At 41.9% G+C, this 22,437-nt stretch overlaps 1 protein-coding gene across 1 annotated transcript in view; it reads right to left on the bottom strand.

Moving 5' to 3' along the window:
- The window catches only part of PUS7 (pseudouridine synthase 7), a 51,567-nt gene extending 34,242 nt beyond the window's left edge, over positions 1-17,325 (bottom strand). The window contains exons 1-5 of the mRNA XM_061165211.1: positions 17,112-17,325; positions 7,492-7,912; positions 6,534-6,618; positions 6,299-6,400; positions 394-538 (exon numbers count right to left, since the gene is read on the bottom strand). Coding sequence (XP_061021194.1) covers positions 394-538; positions 6,299-6,400; positions 6,534-6,618; positions 7,492-7,912; positions 17,112-17,238 — 880 coding nt within the window. The 5' untranslated portion in view covers positions 17,239-17,325. The remainder of the gene's footprint in view (positions 1-393; positions 539-6,298; positions 6,401-6,533; positions 6,619-7,491; positions 7,913-17,111) is intronic.
- Positions 17,326-22,437: the final 5,112 nt, after the last annotated feature.

Raw genomic sequence — 22,437 nt, forward strand, 5'->3', positions numbered from 1 at the left:
AAGCAGTTTTTGTTCATCTGAAAGCTTTCTTACCTCCATTAAGAGGACAGAATGAGCAATATTCTTCTGTCTTCTTTAATTACCACTCGGCCTGCCCTGCTCTTCAGGGAACGTATTAAATTACATAAGACTCTCTCTCTGGCACCACTGTCATCACGGCAAGTCCGTACTCACATGTAAGACCTAATGCCCCCTCTACCAGACACACGATTGTGTGATTGTGACTGTGATTTCAGATGCAGGATTGCTCTAGCATCTGAAAGACTGTTCACCTTCTCTGAAGGAATGATATGGTCAATATCCTTCTCTGAACAACTGCAAAATGACCCATGAGTGTGAACAGGCAGGGAGAATGAGGAGGCAGAAGAAACGCCAGGTCACAAGGCCACTTACTTGCCAGAGCCTTTTTTCCAGCAGCATGATAGGCTACTATATATTTCTTCCCCTCTCTGTCTTCTGTTTTTGTCTCTAATCCTGGAAACAGAGATTTAATCGCTTGATGGATGATGGTTCTTTTCTCTTTGGTGTCCTCAATAACCTATTAAAAACACAGATAATGATACTAATTTAACAAACATTAAATAAAGGAAATTAGTACTAAAGAATTAGTAAAAACACTACTTATCTTAATAATGATATAAAGTAACCAAAGTAGAAGGGCACAATTTCAGAAGTCTTTTTTTTCTTTAATTATTTTTTTGTTGAAGTATAGTTGATTTACAATGTTTCAGGTGTAGAGGAAAGTGATTCAATTATACATATATAATTACAAGATATTAGATATAGATAGCTCCCTGTGGTATATGGTAGGTCTTTATTGTTTACTATACATATACTAGTTTGTATCAGTTAATCCCAAATTCCTAATTTATTAGTCCCTCACCCCTTTCTCCTTTGGTAACCTTAAATTTGTTCTCTACATCTGTGAGTCTGTTTCTGTTTTGCAAATAATTCATTTGTATCATATTTTAGACTACATGTAAGTGGTATCACATAGTATTTATCTTTCTCTGTCTTACTTCCCTTAGTAGATCCCTCCATGTTGCATATTATTTCATTCTTTTTTATGGATAAGTAGGATCCCAGCATATATATGTACTACATCTTACTTACCCATTCATCTGTTGGAGGATATTTAGGTGCCTTTTATATCAGAAATCTTTTAGACCTTTACAAATTGCAAATCCTAAAAATCCATTTATTGAGTCTGTCCAGCTGCCAGGTACTGTTACCAATCATTTTACAATCACTGTCTTATTTAATCCCCATCAGTTCCCTATCAAGCCACCAGCACAATTATTTAGAGATGAGGAAAGTGAGGCTGAGAGAAGTTAAGATTATATATTTGGAGGGGAGCAGAGCCAGATGTGAATTCCAGGCCATCCAATTCCATAGCCACCCATCACAGACGCTCTCTTTCAGGGACTCAGCTAAACAATGAACACCTCAGGGCTCATAGATGGAAAAGCAGGTGAGCTGTGTGTTTGGGGATATCAGAAACTCAATTCCCTGAATAATGCAATCTAATCTACTCCTGCGTCTAATGAACCCTGCCCTATACTGAGGAACTTTATAATGACAATTCAGTATATTTGTTTACTAAAAGAGAAAAATCTACATCAAGAAAATGTAAACTTACTAGTTATACAACTGTTTTTCAATTTCTGAATGTATCTTACACTGAGAAATACATTTCATACCTGGATTCAGTATCCAGCAATATATATTAATATATGATGGCTTAGTTGCTAAGTCGTGTCTGACTCTTGCAACCTCATGGACTGTAGCCTGCTAGGCTCCTCTGTCCATGGCATTCTCCAGGCAAGAATACTGGAGTGTGCTGCCATTTCCTTCTCCAATATATTAATATGTGTATGCACCTTATTAAAAATCTAAAAAAATGTACAGAACAGTACTTAACCCTTATAATATGAAATACACTGTTATTTCCTATTTCATTACGTTATAAAAATGTTGGTTAGCAAGAACAGTTTCTCTGAAGAGGTAAACAAAAATCGACAAATCTCTGGCCAGGCGTTACAAATAAAATAAGAAATGAAACAACCAACAACACAGAAATACAGAAATCCATAAGAGAATACTGTGAACAACTATATGCCAATAAAGTTTCTCCACCAATCTAGAAGAAATGGATGAGTTTCAAGAACATACAGTCCACCAAAACTGAATCAGGAAGAAATAGATAATTTGAACAGATGGAGCACTAGAAATGAAACAGAATCTGTAATAAAAAATACTCCCTGCAAACAAAGGTCCAAGACCAGATGGCTTCACTGGGGAATTCCATCAAGCATACAAAGAGAAACTTACACTGATCCTTCTCAAACTCTTAAGAGGAGGGAACAGTCCCAAAGTCATTTTAAGAAGTCATCATCCCATACCAAAACCAGACAAAGACACTCATTATAAAGAAAAATATTATCTTTGATGTAAAAAATTTTAACAAAATATTAGCAAGCCGAATCTAACAACACATAAAAAAGACTATATACTATAATCCAGTTGGATTCATCCCAGGGTCACAAGGATGGCTCAACACATGCAAATCAATCAATGTGAGGGACTTTCCCTGGCAGTCCAGTGGTTAAGACTCTGCTTTCACTGCATGGGGCACAGGTTTGATCTCTAGTAGGGAAACTAAGATCCCACATGCTACGGCCAAAAAAAAGAAAATTAATGTGATACATCAACAAAAGACAGAACCATATGATCATCTCAATAGAAGCATAAGAAGTATTTGATAAAATTTAACATCCATTCATGATATAAACTCTTACCAAAGTAGGTACAGAAAACAAATAAAAGCAAAACTAAACAAATGGAATCTAATCAAACTTACAAGCTTTTGAACAGCAAAGAAAACCATCAACAAAAATGAAGACAATCTACCAACTGTGAGAAAACATTTGCAAATGATGTGACTGACAACAGACTCACTTCCAAAATATAAACAGCTCATACAGCTCAATATAAAAACAAACAAACAAAAAACCCAATCAAAAATTGGGCAGAAGATCCAAATGGCTATTTCTCCAAAGAAGATAACAGACATGTGAAAAGATGCTCAACACCGCTAATTATTAGATAAATGCAAAACAAAACTACAATGAGGTTCCACCTCACACCACTCAGAATGGTCATCATTAAAAAGTGTACAAATAAATGCTGCAAAGGGTGTGGAGAAAAGGAAACACTCTTAAACGGTTGGTGGGGATGCAAATGGTGCAGGCACTATGTAGAATAATGTGAAGGTTCCTCAAGAAACTAAAAATAGAATTACCATATGAACCAGCCATCCCACTCCTGGACATATATTTGGACAAAACCACAATTTGAAAAGACACATGTTCATGGCAGCACTATTTATAATAGCCAAGACATGAAAACAACCTAAATATCTATTGACAGATGAATGGATAAAGATGAGGTATTTATACAATGTAACACTACTCAGCCATAAAGAATGAAATAATGCCATCAGCAGCAACATGGATGGACCTAGACATACGTATCCTAAACGAAGTAAGTCAGAAAGAGAAAGACAAATAAAATAGGATATACCTTATATGTGGAGTCTAAAATATGGTACAAATGAACTTATTTACAAAACAGAAACATACTGACAGACACAGAGAACAAACTAAAGGTAATCAAAGGAGAAAGAGGGTGGGAGAGGAATAAATTAGGAGTTTGTCATTAACAGATACAAACTACTATATACAAAAACATAAAAAACAAGGTCCTACTGTATAGCACAGGGAACTAACATATTCAATATCTTATAATAAACCCTAATGGAGGGAATTCCCTGGCATCCAATGGTGAGGACTCCATGCTCCCACTGCAGTAGGCATGGGTTCAATCCCTGGATGGGGTAACTACGACCCCAAAGGCCACAGTGAGGCCAAAAACACACAAAAACAAACAAACCTAATGAGAAGCAATATGAAAAAAGAAAAAAAAAAAATATATATATATATATATAAACTGAATCACTTTGCTATACACCAGAAAATAACACAACACTGCAATGAAAAAAAAATAATGTTGGTTAAGATACAGTACATTAATTTCATGATCCACTGATGGACTGTAACCTGCAAGCTAATAAGAGGTAATATAACTACTACTAGCTAAACCTAAGAATATTCTAGCAAAATAAAAAATATAAATGAATATGTATGTAAAAGAAAAATACATTATAATATAGATAAGAGATTTTTCATATCGAAAAGTGAGTCTAGGAGAATCCCTGGTGGTCCAGTGGTTAGGACTCTGCAGGTTCGATACCTGATGGGGGAACAAGTTGAGTGACACAGCCAAAAAAAAAAAAAAAAACACCTGAGTCTAGATCTAGAATTCACTGGAAGCAATGAGATGGAACCACAGTTTGTATGTATGAGTAAATACATATTCAGATCTCAAAACTTCAGATAAGGACACACCTACCCACAGTTCATGCTCTTTAAGGTAAAATCTTTCAGTAGATGGCATAACTACAATTTTTAAGGTGATAATAAATCTTGCCATCTCTGTAGGAAAAAGCATACTACAGAGATAATATATTACTGCACTGCCTGGACCATCCTCCTAGAGTACTCTTAAAACCAATTCTTGGGAATTTTCTTCTTGGCATTGTTGACTATTTTGTCTATGAGTAAATTCAGTCATTAAAGATCTCTACAATTTTAATAGTACATACTTCTGAGAAATTTTGGTGGGGAGAAGAGGAGATGAGGGTTGGAGGCAAATAATAAATTCTGAAAGTGAAAAAAGTGAAAGTGACATCACTCAGTCGTGTCCGACTCTTTGCGACCCTATGGACTTTGCCTGCCAGGCTCCTCCGTCAATGGGATTTTCCAGGCAAGAATACTAGAGTGGGTTGCCATTTTCTTCTCCAGGGGATCTTCCTAACCCAGGGATCAAACTCAGGTCTTCCATGTTGCAGGCAGACTCTCTACTGTCTGAGCCATGAAGGAATCCCCCAAAATTCTGAGAAGTTACAGTAAACTCTTTTTACCTGGGAGCAATGGAAGTGGCAATTTCAGACAACCCAAAATCCAGCAAGTCATCAAAATATAGTACAAGATGAATTTAACACAAGACACTTACAATTCTAAAAGTCTTGTGCTACAAGATTCTTAGAATCTTGTAATGTATTTTCTTTGCTACAGAGATCACCTAGAGCTGCTGTGTCCCTTATGGTAACCACCAGCCGTACACGGCAACTGAGCACTTGACACATGGCAAGTCTGAAATGAGATGTGCTACCAGTAGAAAGTGACACAGGATTCTGAAGACTTAGTAGGAAAAAAAGAAAACATGTCATTAGTAATTCTGAAAATACTGATTATATATTGAAATATTTTGATAATAGTAGGGCAAATAAAATATATCATCAAAATTATTTGCCTGTTTGTTTTTACATTTTTTGAAGATATGATATTGAAAACAAGTCTCGAATCACAATTTCACTGGACAGGACCATGGTGGTGGTAGTTTAGTTGTTAAGTCATGTCCAACTCTGGTGACCTTGTGCACTGTAGCCCACCAGGCTCCTCTGTCCATGTAATTCTCCAGGCAAGAATACTGGAGTGGGTTACCATTTCCATTTCCTTCTCCAGGGGATCTTCCCAAGCCAAGGACTGAACCCACGTCTCCTGCATTGCAAGCAGATTCTTTACTGTTGAGCCACTGGGGGGCGACAGCACTAACTGAGAAGAGTAAAACTTCCATAACAAACAGCTTTTCCAAAGGCATTTACTGTTCTATTTAGTAGCTGAGCCCTTTTTTGTATGAACAGAAGTAGTCTCAAGATAAGCAAAGCAACACTCCCTTACCTCCTTCCCCCAATTCCCCTCCCTTCCAGTGCCCCATTTGAGACCAGGAGGCCTTTGGAGCTGGGGCCATGGCCTCCCTGTCAGGACCACACTGCCAGGCTGTGACAGTCCTTTGCAGCAGACACTGTGTGATACAGTGGGCACTCTGCAATTCCAAATAGCAGATTTTTTTGTCGATTTGTGGTCATGTAAAAAAAATTTTTTTAAAGCAAAAATATAACTTCTTTTTTTCTTTTGGCCATAGTTTATCTGAATACTTGTTACCTGTCACTGATAAAAAACATTTTTTAACACAGTGCTCTTTTGGATCAAATAGGGCAAGTCCATCCTTTTGTTAACTACTGTAATTCTTCCAGAAGACACTTATTAAACATCCACCCAAAAAGACACAATGAAAACCTTAAAAAAAACTTTTCACATGTTTTTGCACTACTTACCTCAATGGCAACACTGGTTTCCTTATTTTTAAAAAGCTGGAGCTCTTCTAAACGCTGCTTTTCTTCAGCTGTTAAAACTGTAAACACATCTTCTGAAGGATCCTTTAAAATAACCATGAGAACTCCCAGTGAGTCACACACAGAATTTGAGGCTGTCAAAGCTCTGTATTTCTATGATCTCCAGGAAATATTATTTTTATACAGAAGGTGACTTTTGCTAGAGAGCTGTTCCTACCTCTTCATCTACTGGGACAGACAAGTCACTCAAATGGCTGATTCGTCCATCTCTTCCTATTTCATGAACAACGAAGTCAGAGTATCTGAGGAAAAGAAAATCAGAGCATTAACATTTTGCTGCCTATTAATTTTAGGAGAAAGTTTGTCAACAGTAAGCCTTATTATTGTGCAAAACAGGTATTAAAAATAAAAACTTTCAGTGCAAAGTCATGTAGTTATTTTTTCTGGTTTCATGATGAAGTCTAATCCACACCTTGGCCTGGTACCAGGTACGGAAAAGACCTTCTGAGCTTCTAGAATATTCTTCCAGAAAAATGCCTAGATCAAAGCTTATTAATGTTGCCCTATGGTTATATAGGTCATTCTAAAGTGAATCATGAAACACAGCAAATTTAATTAAATTGGAAGCCAGTGTATCTACCTTGGGCCACCCTGAAGCTTACCTTTATGCTAAATACTTTACATACATTATTTAAAGTCCTATTAACTATTCCCAGGTAGCATGACCCATTTTTCAGACAGGGATTCTGAGGCTCAGAGGAGTTAAGTAACTATCAAGTAGCTGAACTACATTCACATCCAGATCCACCTGGCTACAAAGACCACCTTCTTTCTCCTGTCAATGTGGCCCATTCAGGTAAGAGTTTAAGATTTTAAGACCAATTCAAGGGAAAACTCAAAACCATTTAATTACCATTGAAAGTAATTTATTTTAAGGAAATACCCATTCACATACTAACAAAGCATGCCACAGGGAAACTGCTATTTTTTTACTCATTTTATATTCAAACAGTTTCATTTACTCATTTGGGCAGCTTTCCTTCATCCTATTCCTGACTGACCACTGGTGTGAAAAATCTTTGGGGACAGAATGCTAAATGGAAGAACAGACTGATTTCTTTTTAAAGTAAAGAGTTAATAAAACAAAAATAACTTGATACGAAAACAAAACGAACCTTTCTTTTAAGATTCCTGAGAATCCCTGGTGAGAGCTTACGAACTTGGTGATGCCCACATCCAGCTCCGACAGCCCATGCTTCATCATGTCTGCAAAGCTCTCCGCTTCCTCCTCCTCCTCACCCTCCTCTGAGAGGCCATCTTCCTCCTCCTCTTCCTCTGACGGAACTTCAGAGTTCTTTTTACCCTGTCCAGCAGTTTCGGGAGGCCCAGGCACCTTTTCGCTGCTGGGTAGAGAGCTGTTCTCTAGCCCGTCTTGACCTGTGGTTGGGCAGCATTCTGAGACCTTCTGTCTCTTGGCCTCCTCAGCTGGGGCCACACTGTCATTATCTTCGATGGCAACAGACCCCCGTTTCAATGACACACTAGTCATTTCTGTCATCTCCATTTTCAAGTATCCAAGAAAACATTTAAGAGAACCTTTTAGAAGGAAGAGAGCAGGGGGTAAAAATCACTTCTATACAGAATTGGGTTTCAGCAAACAGAGGCACAGTTAACTTTGTTCCTAAGGTCTTAAGGATCAATTATTAAAATAATTATTCCAAATACGCTTTTAGTGGCATAGAAAAAATGGTACAAAACTTCTGCAGGGAATTTGATATCAAAAGCCTTTAAAATATGTATGCCTTTTGACCCAAAAATACTTCTTTAAGGGATTATCCTAAGAAGTTTATTAAAGTGCTTCAAGTTTTAGCTGTAAGGATGCTCATCTCAGTGCTTTTACATTAAAAAAAAATTAAGAACAATGACATTAAGGTACATAAGCTGAACAAAATGTAAAAACAATGTTCAAAGAAACTGGAAAAAGCAGTTACTTCTAGGAGAGGGTATAGGTGGCTGGGGACAGCAGGAAGACTTGTTTTCACTGAATACCACAGTTGTATCACCTAACTTTTGCTTCATGGATCTTGCTATCTTTTCAAAAAACTGATTAAGATAAACGTGTATACATATATTTACTGACATGAACACATACTCATACCATGTCATTTTTTTTTTTTTTCTTCTTTTTAAAGCAAGGAGAATGAGATTTCCCTAGTGGTCCAGAGCCTTCCAATGCAGGGGATGTGGGTCTTATCACTGGTTGGGAACTAAATCCCATATGTCTCGGGACAACTAAGCCTGAGCCTCAGCTACTGAGCCTAAGCACTTTAGAGCCTGGGTACACAACTAGAGAAGCCCGCACGCCACATTGAAGACTCAGCACATCCAAAAAATTAAAAATGGACTTAAAAAAAAAGCAAGGAGAATAAAGAGTTCTTTAAGTACAGAGTTTCAGTTTTGCAAGATAAAAAAAGAGCTTTACATATTGACTGCACAACGTGTATGAACTTAACACTACTGAACTATATACTTAAAAATGGTCAGAATGATGTTGTGTGTATTTTGCCACAATTAAAAAAATACAGATCATTTAAAGCTAGTACACAAATTACTGAGCAAATGTCTAGGAAGCTGTATATACTTTGCAGTGCAGAGCACACATTTATTAATATCTAAGACTGCAAGTGCCTGTCTAATTTGATTTTATTTGATGCTCTAGGTGAAACAGGGATAAGGCTTTTTCTTACTGTAATTCTATTGCTATTTAGTTGCTAAGTCATGTCTGACTCTTTTGTGACCCCAGAGACTGTGGCCCGCCAGGTTCCTTCCATGGGACTTCCCAGGCAAGAATACTGGAGGGGGCTGCCGTTTGCTTCTCCAGGGGACCTTTCCGACTCTGGGTTCGAACCCGTGTCTCCGCATTGCAGAGTGGCTCCTTTACCACTGAGCCACCTGGGAAGCCCTGTATTAATTATATACGGAGATGCTTAAAGTAACATACAAACTCAGTAAACATAAAGAACATAAATGAGCAGAACATCCTAGTTCTCCTAGTTAACCAGAATCCCATCTATAGAAGCATCTACGGCAGAGCAATAATGATGAACTAAATTTTAAGAAACCATGTTTGATCTTGCCTCATTGTCAAAAATCAAGAATGGAAAGAAAAGGAAAAGGAAAAAAGGATCATGACGGCTACAAAAAAAGGGTGGGAAAGGTAGAGAAAAATGTCAGTAAAAATAATTTTGTTTGAAAGACAAAAAAAAAAAAAATTAAGAAAATGGAAGAAACCAAGAAACAGGAACAGAAGTGGACTGCAACTAGTTATACAATTCATAAAATTATCTCTTAATTCAAGTAAGAAAGCACTTATTTTTTATGTGTTCTAAGCAAGGTTTAGCAAAAGAGAACACTGACTTGTGTGATGTTGGTGCTATTTCATTCTCATTTTATTTCAACAAAACTGCCCTCAGAGCTTGTACACCAGTGAGGGACGCAGACAGGGCCTGGGGCTTACTTGGAGACACGGCAACCCACAGAGGACCATGGGGCTCTGGCGGTGAGGGTGTCTGAGAAGACCCCTTCCTAATCAAAGACCAGAAGTGAACACAAGAGCTAAGCTTTGGGGACTGCGTAAGAGAGAGGCTGTGGAAAAGAGGGGCGGAAGGTGGCGGGCATGCACAGGAGCTGGAGGAACCCCACTAGGCTGGCCCCGCATCACCAAGAGTAAAGCGTACAAGCAGGGAGCCTGGAGTTAAAGCTGGGAGCTGGCTGAAGCCACAGCAGGCTGAATGGAGGGAATTACATCTGAAAAACCAAACTGCCATCTGATTCATGAGTCAGAGATTATTTCTCGGCATCTTTTCAAAGAGAAAGATGGGGTTAGGCTGGAAGATTAGGTAAGACAACAACCGAGGAAAGAAATCAGCTTGATCGAAGGCTGAGGCAAGGGTAACAGAAGGTGGAGGTGGGTTCAGGAACATTTAGGAGGGCGGTGCGGACAGGACTGGGTGACCAACGTGGGAGGAAAGAGGAAATACTATAGGATGACTCAGGTTTCCATCCTGGGGACTTGAGCGGGTAGGGGAACTCTTCCTGACATGGGGACCCCAGAAAGAGGCGCGGGGGCCTGGGGGTGGGGAGGGGACAAGTGCATGTACAGTCCAGCAAAGCTGCTGGCACCTGGCGGACATCCCTGAGTCACTTATCACACTGTGTCACACACAGTCTTCCCCCCAAACCCACAACGGCTCCCCAGCGGCGGTGTGGACCTCGACCAGGAACTGAGCACGGCTTGTGAGCTGCTGGCCCGGAACAGCGGCCTCCGGAGTGAGCAGCACGGCTGCAGAAGCGCCTGCAGGAAGCCAAGAAGGTGCGGCCACCGAGACGCCCCAGGTGTGAAGACTCACCCGTGCCATGTGATTATCCTGCCTGGGGTGGTGGGCTGCACGGTGGGCATCTACAATGGCAAGAGCTTCAACCAAGTGGAAATTAAGCCTGAGATGACCAGCCACAGCCTAGGCGAGTTCTCGGTCGCCTACAACCCGGTGACATCTGGGCCACCCACTTGTCCCAATTCACTCCCCTCAAGTAGCCTGCCAGCTAGAAGAGACATAGACATCTCTAGAAGAAAACAGCACCCACTCCCACCCCAAGTCCCCAGCTGGCATGACAGGATCTACCAGGAGGTTCTGATACCGTTCTGAGTCCTGCACCCTGCTCTCTTCAGGGAGGGCTCAGGCTTTATGGTGAGCTGCACATCTACCTCCTTCCCAGAATGCAGAGAACTCATCACGCTCTTTCTCAGCAACCTGAGGGCCACGAGCCTTGACAGAAACACCAGTTACTTCCTCTTCCCCATTCTGCTTCGGCACCGTCCATCATCCGCTGTGTTCATTTCCAGTCCTCCATACACGCCTCTAACTCAGGCCCAGCCCCCACAGGTGCCAATCCCAGCCTGACTGCTCACAGAACTCTCTCCAGTGGGAGGTCCTCCATATCTGTATTCTCAGATCAACCTAGTTTCACCTGACAGGATGGACATGAAACTGAGCCAGCTCCAGGAGAGACTGAAGGATGGGGAGCCTGGTGTGCTGCAATCCCGGGCGTTGCAGAGTCCGACACGACCGACCAGCTCCACACCACCACCACCACCACCTGTCCTTTAAGACTCATCTGAAGACCTTGAGGCCCAAATTCCATGCCCTCCTCTCTAATTAAGTCCACGTCTTCCCATTTTACCTCCCTTCGTGTGCACTATCCATATAGGCACTCCAACACCAGGCTTTCCCGCCCCACCTTCCAGCTGTGTAACTGGTCAGAGTAAATACCCTCTCCTAGCCCCTGTTCTTCAGCTGAAAAACACGAATAATATGTGCTTCACAGGACTGTTGTGAAAATGAAATGAGATGACAGAGTGGCTAGCCACAGTAGGAACTACATAAATGCTAGTCTCTTGTCCTCCTTCAAGAGGTGTGTAGACTCTCTGAGGATATTAATTCTCTAATACCTGCCAGAGAATCCAGAGAAGTATAATAAGCATCAGTGGATATTTTTGAGACGTCTTGAAACAGGTGCTGAAGCTCTTCCCCATCTACAGAGATCAAAGACACACTAAGTAGCAATTCCCTCATGAAATACTGGTCCTGGGCGATGACATCAACAGCCACTAACATCACAAAAAAGAGAAAACCAGACGCTGCAGGCCCCTGAAAGGACATGCTGTTGTCTATGAAGTTCTTACTGACTGAAACCATGTCTACTAGTCTAGATGGCATAAAGAGACAGAAGATGTTACGTTCACCACCACCACGGGGAAGCGATCAGCAGAAGCCTGAATGTGGAAAGCTTAACAAGGATTAAGACAGTCCCTCAACTAATGAAAAGCAACAGGAAAAGGAGGAAAGAGGAATGTACAAATAGATAAACCTGGATCTTTCTTTGAATCCAGGTTTAACAAGCCAACTGTTAAAAATGTATTTATGAGACAATCGGGGGTACTGAAACAGTGGGGACAGTTGATGACATTAAGATAGTATGGTCAACTTTTAAGGTGCAATATCACTATTCAACTCAGTCGCTCAGTTGTGTCCAACTCTTTGCAACCCCATGGGCTGCAGCACGCCACACTTCCCTGTCCGTCACCAACTCCCGGCGCTTGCTCAAACTCATGTCCATCGAGTTGGTGATGCCATCCAATCATCTTGTCCTCTGTCATCCCCTTCTCCTCCTGCCTTCAATCTTTCCCAGCCTCAGGGTCTTTTCTAAGAAGTCAATTCTTCGCATCAGGTGGTCAAAGTATTGGAGCTTCAACTTTAGCAATATCACTGTGGTTACACTTAAAAATAGAATCTCTATGTTTTAGAGATACAGACTGAAATCTTAATGGTTGTAAAGATATGAAGTCTGGACTTTGTTTCAAAATAATTTACCAGTGGTGAATGCAAGTGGAGTAGGGTACAGATTTAAAACAAGACTGGCCATGAGTTGATAATTGTTGAAACTGGGTGATGGGAACATGGAGATGTCATCACATCATTCTGCCTACTGTGTATGTCTGAAATGTTTTACTATCAAAGTTCAAGGTATAAAAAGATACACTAATTATTCTACTGTCATCAAACCACCACTCTTTCCAGCTCTACTGCTCCCCGTCTCCGACCACCTGTTCTTCAAATACACCAAGACCTCCAGTTCCAAGATACCACCTCTTCCATCTTCATTTCTTCAAGTACTCCAAAGCTCAACAACTCCAAACTCCTAACCAACGCTCAGCACTCTTGCTCACTAGTCCTGCTGCAAGATCCCTGCTAAACCTCAACTGAGGACCAATTCTGCTGCCTCCACCTGTGCTCCTGGCCAGAGAACACAAGGCCAGGTGAGTGGACTTCTTCTCATGACAACCCTCCAGGCTGTCTTGCCATCCCTCCAACTCCTGTGTGCCATTCACAAAGAAAACAGGGGTCCTCAGGCAGTGCACCTCCTACCGGAACATTCACAAAACCCCCTAATATAACCACTGCCAAGCAACAGCAGCCCTCTGAAGGGAGGTCCAGACTCATTTTAACATTCACTCGCTCCTCGTACCTGTACTTCATCCCCTCAACAAACACTCACCGTGCACCTCTGTGCTGGGCATTATTCCAGGCACCACACGCGACACAACACGATACACAAGCAAGTCAAATAAAGACCCCACCAGCATGAAGCTCACGTTCAGGTGGAAGATCTGGCCTCTACTCCATGCTTTCCTCCTGCCTCTGGAGGTGCTCTTTTCCCCTCCTGCTCAACTTGCTGCTTACTTCTGGCTTCCCCGGGTTCCTTCCCCTGTTCTGATCCCTTCTCAGTGTCCTTTTCCAGCCAAGACCCATCTCAAACTCCCTGTTCACTCAAGGGTCCAAGGCAGTGAGAACAACAGCCAAACAATGATAGTGTGTGCACAGTGAGTTCTTTCAAGCCTCTCTTCAGCCTTGTGACTTATGTGTCATTATTATTCCCACCTTAGCTCCTAAAAAACTGAAGCCCAGAGAGTATCTTGCACTAGTTCACACAGCTAGTAAGAGGTGGAGTCAAACATCAAATTCAACATGCCCTAAAGTGATCCCATCTTTTCCCACCACAAATGCACTTCTTTTAAATTGCCTCTCTTACCTCAAAAAATCTTACCAACAAATTACCAGTCACCTAAGCCAAAATACGGGTATCACTCCATCCCCTCATCTTCCCCTACGTGAATGAAATTCTAGAAGGCTTAGGACAGCATTGTTACACCTAACATCCCTGGAATGAGGATATTAGCAGATGGTGGCTCTGAAGTATCAACCACTGATGTCAACTCTTGTTTGGTGAGTGGCAGTTTGGGCATGTGACTTGGGTCTGATCTAGGTTGTGCCATTTACCAAGTGAGCCAACACTCTTAAGTCTCAGCTCCTTTCTCTGTAAAGCAGAAAAATGATGACATGGTCAAAGGTCTAATCTAGCTGTTGCTATTCAACTATTGGTCATTAATATTTATTACGGATGCTTTCCACTGCAGAACTGTGCTGCTGAGTCTGGGAAAAAAATCAAAGCTTCTTATGGTTCTTTTCTGGGCTAATGGTTAAGCATGGCTCTCTCCTTCAAACATTTCAATTTTAAGAGACCCTCAAAGCACTGCCAAGAGCACCAAATAAACGGGCCTTTAGTATTTTTTGGCAGTCTTTTTCTTGATACTTGTGGACACTTGCCTGATCTCTTTTTCTTGTTACATTTAATTGCAAAGACAAGCTCATTAAACAAAATTATACTTTCCATTTGTTTTAGCCGATGGCCCTAATACAGACATTAATAATTAAGGTGTATGTAGCACAAGTGATTATAAATCACTTAATATATATTTTGTTAAGTTCTGTCTATGGGCCGAGAAACTGAGAACATATTTACTAGAACAGCTGTGCAAACTTCTGGACCAGGAGAGGCAGAACTAAAATCAGCATCAATTTCTTAAGCAGAAAATACATAAACAAGAAGACTGAAATGAAATATAATTTCCAAATAAGAGAGGACTATGTGAACATCCAAGAGACTGAGATGAATTTAACCTGAAAGATGGAACAACCCTGACTGCACCCATTCGACTGCTCCAAGGAAATGAGCTTTGCATTCAGGAAAATCCAAATATACATATTCAAGTCTTCTACCGCAAAGCTGTAAAAAATGACTGGCTTTAAAAAAAGGGAGGAAAAAAAGGGGGGTGGGGAGGGATGGGAAGTAAAAGGCCTAGCTTTATGAGTTTTTAAATGGTATTAAAATTTCAAAAATGTTCGAAAAACATAAAGCTGCACAAATACACTATCCGTAATAGTAAGATAGCATCTCAAATGTCAAGCAATCTTTATTAGAGACCAGAAACTTGATGCTTCTGGGAAGAAAATGAAATCCACTGATACGTACCCATGAACTCGAAGTCCTACACAATTCATTAGAGGAAATACTAAAGTAATAGATTTTATTTCTTTTACACTCCAAATGAACCAAATGGGATTAGAAATTTTACAATTTCAACAGTTTTTAAGTTTTTCATTAAGAAATTAGATTCACAAATAAGCTTCCTCTACAATCCACAATAAAAATCAAGTTTAGCATTTTCAAAATTTTAACCCAACATTGATAGTCCCTTAACATTATTTCCTGCAAAATGAACGTCGAAAAAACAGCAGTATTAGTCTCAATCTTGTCTGTACTTCAAAACCCTCCACAACTTATCCTTTTAAAATGCATCTCTCAAAAAAAAAATAAAAAATAAAATAAAATGCATCTCTCCTCCTCCTCTGCAAACCACCAAGAAGCCCTCCAGCTCTCACAATAAGGAGCCCTCTCATTAGGGCAGGACACACACTACACTCTAATATGTGAAGTAATGAAGTCCGTTAGATTTGTTCATTTCACAAACAGTTATTGAACACCTCCTATTTGTCTGGCACTGTTTCAGGCACTGGGGAAAAGAAAATTTTCTGCCCCCGCTGAGCTCACATATCAGAGAAAAAAACTAAAACAATCTCGGGAAACGCACATCTGTAAAAGCCACAAATAAAGCAGAGTAAGGACTGTGAGAATAACAGGGGTGCTCTTCAGGGAAGTCTAAGGAGGTGCCTTGTGAGCAAAGGCTTGAAGCAAGAACTAGACATGAAAAGGTGTGTGTTCTGGGCAGCAGCTGAAACAGGGCCAACAAAGGATCTGAAATAGGAGCAAACTTAGTCAAGGGACCGGCTGGAATGTCATTTCTCTCTCCTTTCTGGGGCCAAAAGCCATGTTTTACTAATCGCTCTACTGCACCAGTTTCTATCAAAATGTAAGTTCAAAAGGAGTTGTAAATTAATACACAAGAACTGTTGGCTACTCTGCCCAATGACTGACCAAAATCACTGCATATCCAGCAGTCCCTTTTCAGTATGAGTGTACAGTAGTCTGATTTTTGACAGTTCCCTCAACAGCCAAGGCATCCCCAGGTGATGGGGCATGCCCGATTCACAGATTAGAGACTTGAAACAAAAACCAACCTTTAGTTATCCTATATTTTCGGGGAAAAAAAAAAAGTGGTCTGACAACAGAACTAAATATGTGAAAGACTAAACTCTCCAAACCTTATTTCTTGGCAGCCCTAATACCCAGGCAATGAGAGTGTACTTTTAAATCTCTCGATGCAGGGCTGGAGGTAAAGACACCTTGCGGATTAGTTTCAACACACCCAGCAACCCCCTGCTGCATCCACTCATTGAAATCTGACCGAGAAAAACTCTGGTTTGCTCCTACACTGGGAAACGTGTATGAAACAGTCACCTGAGAGCCTGCCCGGCACACAGATCGCTGTTAGTAATGAGAGATAAATAAGAGGATGAAAGAACGTGGGCGGGCCCAGCGGTGCCTGGGAGCGCCGTAAAGGGCTTCAGGATAAAGGCGGGAGGAAGAAGAGTTTAGGAACCCTCGGGGGCAAAGAAGGGGAGGAGTGGGACAGGGACCCACGCGCCTACAGCGCCGCTGGGAGGAGAGGAGAGAGGGCGCGGCGGCCGCTAGGACCCGCCCGGAGAGCGGGGGGCGGGGCCGGCACCGCCGAGGCGCGAGACCAGCCGGGCTCCAGTCGCGCTCCCGCGGGCACGATCCGTAATGGAGGCGCCGTGGGCGCGCGGCGTGCTCAGAACACGGCCGGGACGCCTTCCGAGTCCATGCTGCCCCTCCAGGCGGGGTTTCGGGCAGGGGTGCCCACGGGCCGAGGGTTGGCCGAGGAGCCCAGGCGGCAGAGGGGAGGCCGCACACTTACCCGGGGCCTGAGAGCGTGCGCGCGGCGCAGGCCGGGCGACGAGAAGGCGGGCGCGCTGCTCCGGACGCAGGATTAAGGCGGAGGTAAGGGCCACTCGGAAGAACCAACCGCGAGGGCAGCCCAGCATAGGCAGCGAGCGCGGTTGACGCCGAGGCCCCCGCGGCGCTCAGGCGGACTCGCAGCCGCCTCGCTCGCACACGTGCGGCGCAGCGACGCGCCGCTGCCTGCGGGCTCCTCCCCTGAGGGCGGAGCCTGCCCCCCGCCGCCGGCCCCGCTTTTGGCCCTGCCCACCGGTCCGGGGAGGCAGTCTCACCCACTTCATCCCGCTTCTGCTTCATGGACCTGGGGAGGCATCGCGCTCGCATCTTTCGGCCTCGCAACCTGTGGGGGCTGGACCTCACTGTGGTCCTTTCACTCTAGGAGCTCACAGGCTGCCGCACTTGGACTTTGGTGGGGTTATAAACCCAGAGAGAAATTGCAGTGTCATATGGTAATTATGTCCATGGGGGCCACGGGGCAGCAAAGAGTCGGACACCACTGAGCGACTGAACAACAACAATGGTAATTAAATTTTTTTTGACTAACCCCCATATAGTTTTCCATAGTAGCACTTCAGTTCAGTTCAGTCGCTCAGTCGTGTCCGATTCTTTGCGACCCCATGGACTGCAGCACGCCAGGCTTCCCTGTCCATCACCAACTCCCTGAGCTTGCTCAAACTCATGTCCATCCAGTCAGTGATACCATTCAACCATCTGATTCTCTGTCCTCCCCTTCTCCTCTTGCCTTCAATCTTTCCCAGCATCAGGGTCTTTTCCAGTGAGTCAGTTCTTCACATTAAGTGGCCAAAGTATTGGAGTTTCAGCTTCAGCATCAGTCCTTCGAATGAATATTCAGGACTGATCTCCTTTAGGATGGACTGGTTGGATCTCCTTGCAGTCCAAGGGACTCTCAAGAGTCTTCTCCAATACCACAGTTCAAAAGCATCAACTCTTAGGTGTTTAGCTTTCTTGGTAGACTTGTTTTTAAATCCTGGGTTTACATGTGGGAATCTGGTTAGCGGATTATAGGTAATTCGTGCAGACAGGTAGCGTTCTATCCTGCCTTCCTCTGATATTATTCATCTCAGTTAAGTACTTCTATCCCTAATGCATGTACAATCACATATTCTTGAACTGTGGTTGGTTCATAGGTTAATGTCCCAATGACAGCAAACTGCAAATATTTTTACCACACGCACACAGTAGAAATTCAATCTAAATTTAATTTTTGCATACAGTTGGCCCTTGAACAATACAGGGGTTAGGGGCACCGACTCTGTTCGGTTGTTGTTGTTCAGTCACTAACTCGTGTCTTTGGTGCTCAGCCTTCTTTATGGTCCAAGTCTCACATCTGTACATGACTACTGGAAAAACCATAGCTTTGACTATATGGACCTCTGTCATAGAAGTGATGTCTCTGCTTTTTAATATGCTGTCTAGGTTGGTCATAGCTTTTTTTCTAAGGAACAAGTGTCTTTTAATTTCATGGCTGCAATCACTGTCTGCGGTGATTCTGGAGCCCAAGAAAAGAAAATCTGTCACTGCTTCCACTTTCTCCTCTTCTATTTGCCATGAAGTGATGGGACCAGATGCCATGATCTTTGTTTTTTCAATGCTGAGTTTCAAGCCAGCTTTTTCACTCTCCTCTTTCATTCTCATCAAGAGGCTCTTTAGTTCCTCTTCACTTTCTGCCATTACGGTGGTATCATCTGCATATCAGGTTGTTCATATTTCTCCCAGCAATCATGATTCCAGCTTGTTGTTCATCCAACCCAGCATTTCACATGATACACTCTACATGTAAGTTAATGAAGCAGGGTGACAATGTATAGCCTTGTCATACTCCTTTCTCAATTTTGAACCAGTCAGTTGTTCCATATTTGGTTCTAACTGTTGGCCCACAGACAGGTTTCTCAGGAGACAGGTAAGTTGGTCTGGTATTCCCATCTCTTTGAGAATTTTGCAGTTTGCCGTGATCCACACAGTCAAAGGCTTTACATAGTCAATGAAGCAGAAGTAGATGTTTTTCTCTGTCCAGTGGAAAATCCAAGTATAACTTGATAGTCAGCCCTTTGTATCTGCAGTTCCACATCCACGGATTCAACTCACCGTGGATGATACAGTGCTGAAGTACATATTTATTGAAAAAAATCTGAGAAGTGGACATGGGTAGTTCAAACTTATGTGTTCAAGGGTCAACTAACTGTCCTTTAAAAAGTATCTTCTCTGAAACTGTGGCCCAACTACTTACAAACACATATGGAAGAAAGAATATTCACATTTCTTTGTACATTAACTAACTCCGTGGTCAAAACTTACCCTCTTTGCATTTCAGCCTAAGCTGCCTTAGACAAGATCCAAGTAAAATATGCATTTATTACTTTTTTGTTCTCCAAAAAGGCAGTTCTTTACTGGCTTTTATAGTTAAAATAACAGGAATGTTCAAAACTTCTGCCCCGTTCCAACTCCCTTTAATAAACATTTGACAGTTTAATGTTAACTTTAAAATTATATCCTAACATGTATATTATGTATAATATTCAGGGTCCTGCTTTTACACACCGGCACTATGGATTGAGCTTCCCTGGTGGCTCAGACTGTAAAGAATCCACCTGCAATGCAGAAGAGCTAGGTTCCATCCCTGGATGGGGAATATCCCCTGGAGGAGGGCATGGCAACCCAATCCAGTATTCTTGCCTGGAGAATCCTTATGGACAGAGGAACCTGGCGGGCTGCAGTCCATGAGGTTGAAAAGAGCTGGACACGACTGAACGATGGAGGACAGCACTATGGATTGCTAACTGCCTAAAACACAGTTCATCCCTTGTTTCATCCTTATTGTCTCATATTCTGCCCATCTTAGATGACTCTTTCCATTTTCCAGATAGTAGTTAATTGTTTTTTGTGCTCCCTCAATCAATGCAAACATATTCCTTGTTGAACTTACCTGCACTCAATCTTAAATTAATATTCATGTCTATTTCCTTCACTGGACTGAGAAGTCTTCAGAGGCAAAATTTTGGTTTTTGAGTAATCTTTTTTCTCTTAATTTATTTTTTAAAAGTTTTATCAGAATTGTACATATCTGTGAGTTAGAGTCAATTCTGCAAAAATCCTGTAAGTTTTGCAATGAAACAGCGGAGACTATATTCCCACCTCACTCCTTCCCTGTTTATTCTTCCTCAAAGTCATTTCACCTCTTTCAACTGGTTATTTTAATATTTACCTTCATTTCTATGAAATGTTTGCATTTCTATTTCTTGCTGTGTCACTTTTAGTCACTATCTATGACTTCACTTAATGAAAAATGAGGGTTTATCTTTTCTTCCTTCCCTTAGCCATTCCCCAACCCCCACCACACTTCCCACCTCTTTATGTGCCCAGTATCGTTATATTGTACTTGTAAAACAGATTGTGTTAACTTCATTATGATTAGGCAAACATCTTGAGCAAAGTAATATACTTTGATTAATTCTATTCCCTTCACAGTTTTTGTTTTTCTTGAAGTTAATAATGGTCTTACTTTGTTTTACTATTCACCATTAAACCAAGCCCTGCCTTCTTAATGATTGTTAAACCTCTCTCTCCAGAGATTCTGACAGATAAGGAGTTCTATCCGACTCACCTTTTCAAAGGAATCTCTTCTGGAGCCTTTTGACCTATACCACCTATGTCAAGTGCACAATTGTTGTTAGTGCTTACCACTTTATTTTTCTCCTGTGCTGTATCTTCTGTTTCTCCTATCACATGCATTCTTTTCCTTTGTTTAGTTCTTATTTTATTTATTTATTTATTTATTTTTAGTCCTCATTTTAGTGGAGCACATACATCTCCAGTAGCTTCCTGAGGAAGGAGAAATAAATGAAAGGGAAATTTGTTGAGGTCTTGAATGTCTGAACACACCTTTATTCTTTATCCACATTTGATTGGTAGTTTACTAGTCATGTACAGAATTTCAGTGTGAAATAAATTTTCTTTTGAAGTTTGATAGACCTACCTGCTCTGATGTCTTCTGGGTTTCTTTGTGACCATTGAGAAATTGAATGATATACTGATTCTTGATCCTTTCTAAATGATCTTTGTTTTTTCCTGTCTGGAAGCCTAGGATTGTCTTTTTGACCTCAGCGTTCTGAAGTTTCACAGTGACAAGCCACTGGATGACTCAGGTTGTATCCACTGTGCTTGATTCTCAGTGGGACCCGGTTCAATCTGGAAAATCATGACCTTTGGTTTGGAGAAATTTTCTTTAATTGTTTTGCTGGTGATTACTCTTTCCCTAATCGCTGTTGTTGTTGTTTTTTTCTTTTAGAACTCTTATTTTTTGGATTTTAACCTCCCTGGAGTGCTCCTCTAATTTATTTTTTCTTTCCTATTTTTTACTTACTTGACCTTTTGCTTCCCTTCTCCCCCCCACCCCCACCCCCGGCCTCAGATACTTCCCAACATTCATCTTCCAACTATTTTATTGAAGTTTTCATTTCTACTATTATATTTTTTTGTCTCTAAATGCTCCTTTTAAAATAGTAGACTGTTACTGCTTTATAGTTGCAATGGGGTTCACACATCTCGGTATATAAATAAAGTTTTCTCCTCATTGAATGCTTTCTGTTTTCTCTAAGGGTTGCTTATTTCCCCTCCTCCTGTTTGCTTCAGTCTCCATGGTAACACTTGCACGTTTGTTTTGAAGCCCTCAAATCCCTGGGTTCTCTATTTAACTCCGGTTGGCAATCCTAGCCCTCTTCCCTAGCAAAGAACAGGCTTCTTTAGTCTCTGCACTGGGTGAAGTATAGATTAGATGCCGAGTCCTTTTCCTCCTTTAAGCTCCCAGAATGTTTACAACCAGATCTGCCCCCTCCAGGTAGAAGTTGGAGCGTCACCTCTAGGTGTATTTGATCTGCGGTAAAAGAAGGATCCAAAGATAAAAGATATTGGAAATTCCGCAGCTAAACAGTCCAACCAAATTACATTAAAGCCAGTCGACAAGCCCCCTCACACTCTCAGAACATCTGGTATATCATCGCAAATATAAGTTGAAATGACTTAAATGGAATTTATGGTGTGGAGGGAGGGGTACCTTCAAGCTCCATCATTAACGACCTCAATGCCCTGGAGAAGTTTTTACCGAGGTTGAGAAAGACCTCCTCCCCGCCCCTCCTCTCCCCACCTTCTCCTTCCAGAGGGGTTGATCCGACCCCCGGACGGCAGGGGGAGCCCCCGCACACGGCCGGCGGCTGCACGGGCAGAGCCTCTCTGGGAGGAAAGGAAGAAACCAGAGAGACGTGCCGGAA

This window comes from Dama dama, chromosome 18 (genome assembly GCF_033118175.1).
Source record: "Dama dama isolate Ldn47 chromosome 18, ASM3311817v1, whole genome shotgun sequence".
NCBI lineage: Eukaryota > Metazoa > Chordata > Mammalia > Artiodactyla > Cervidae > Dama > Dama dama.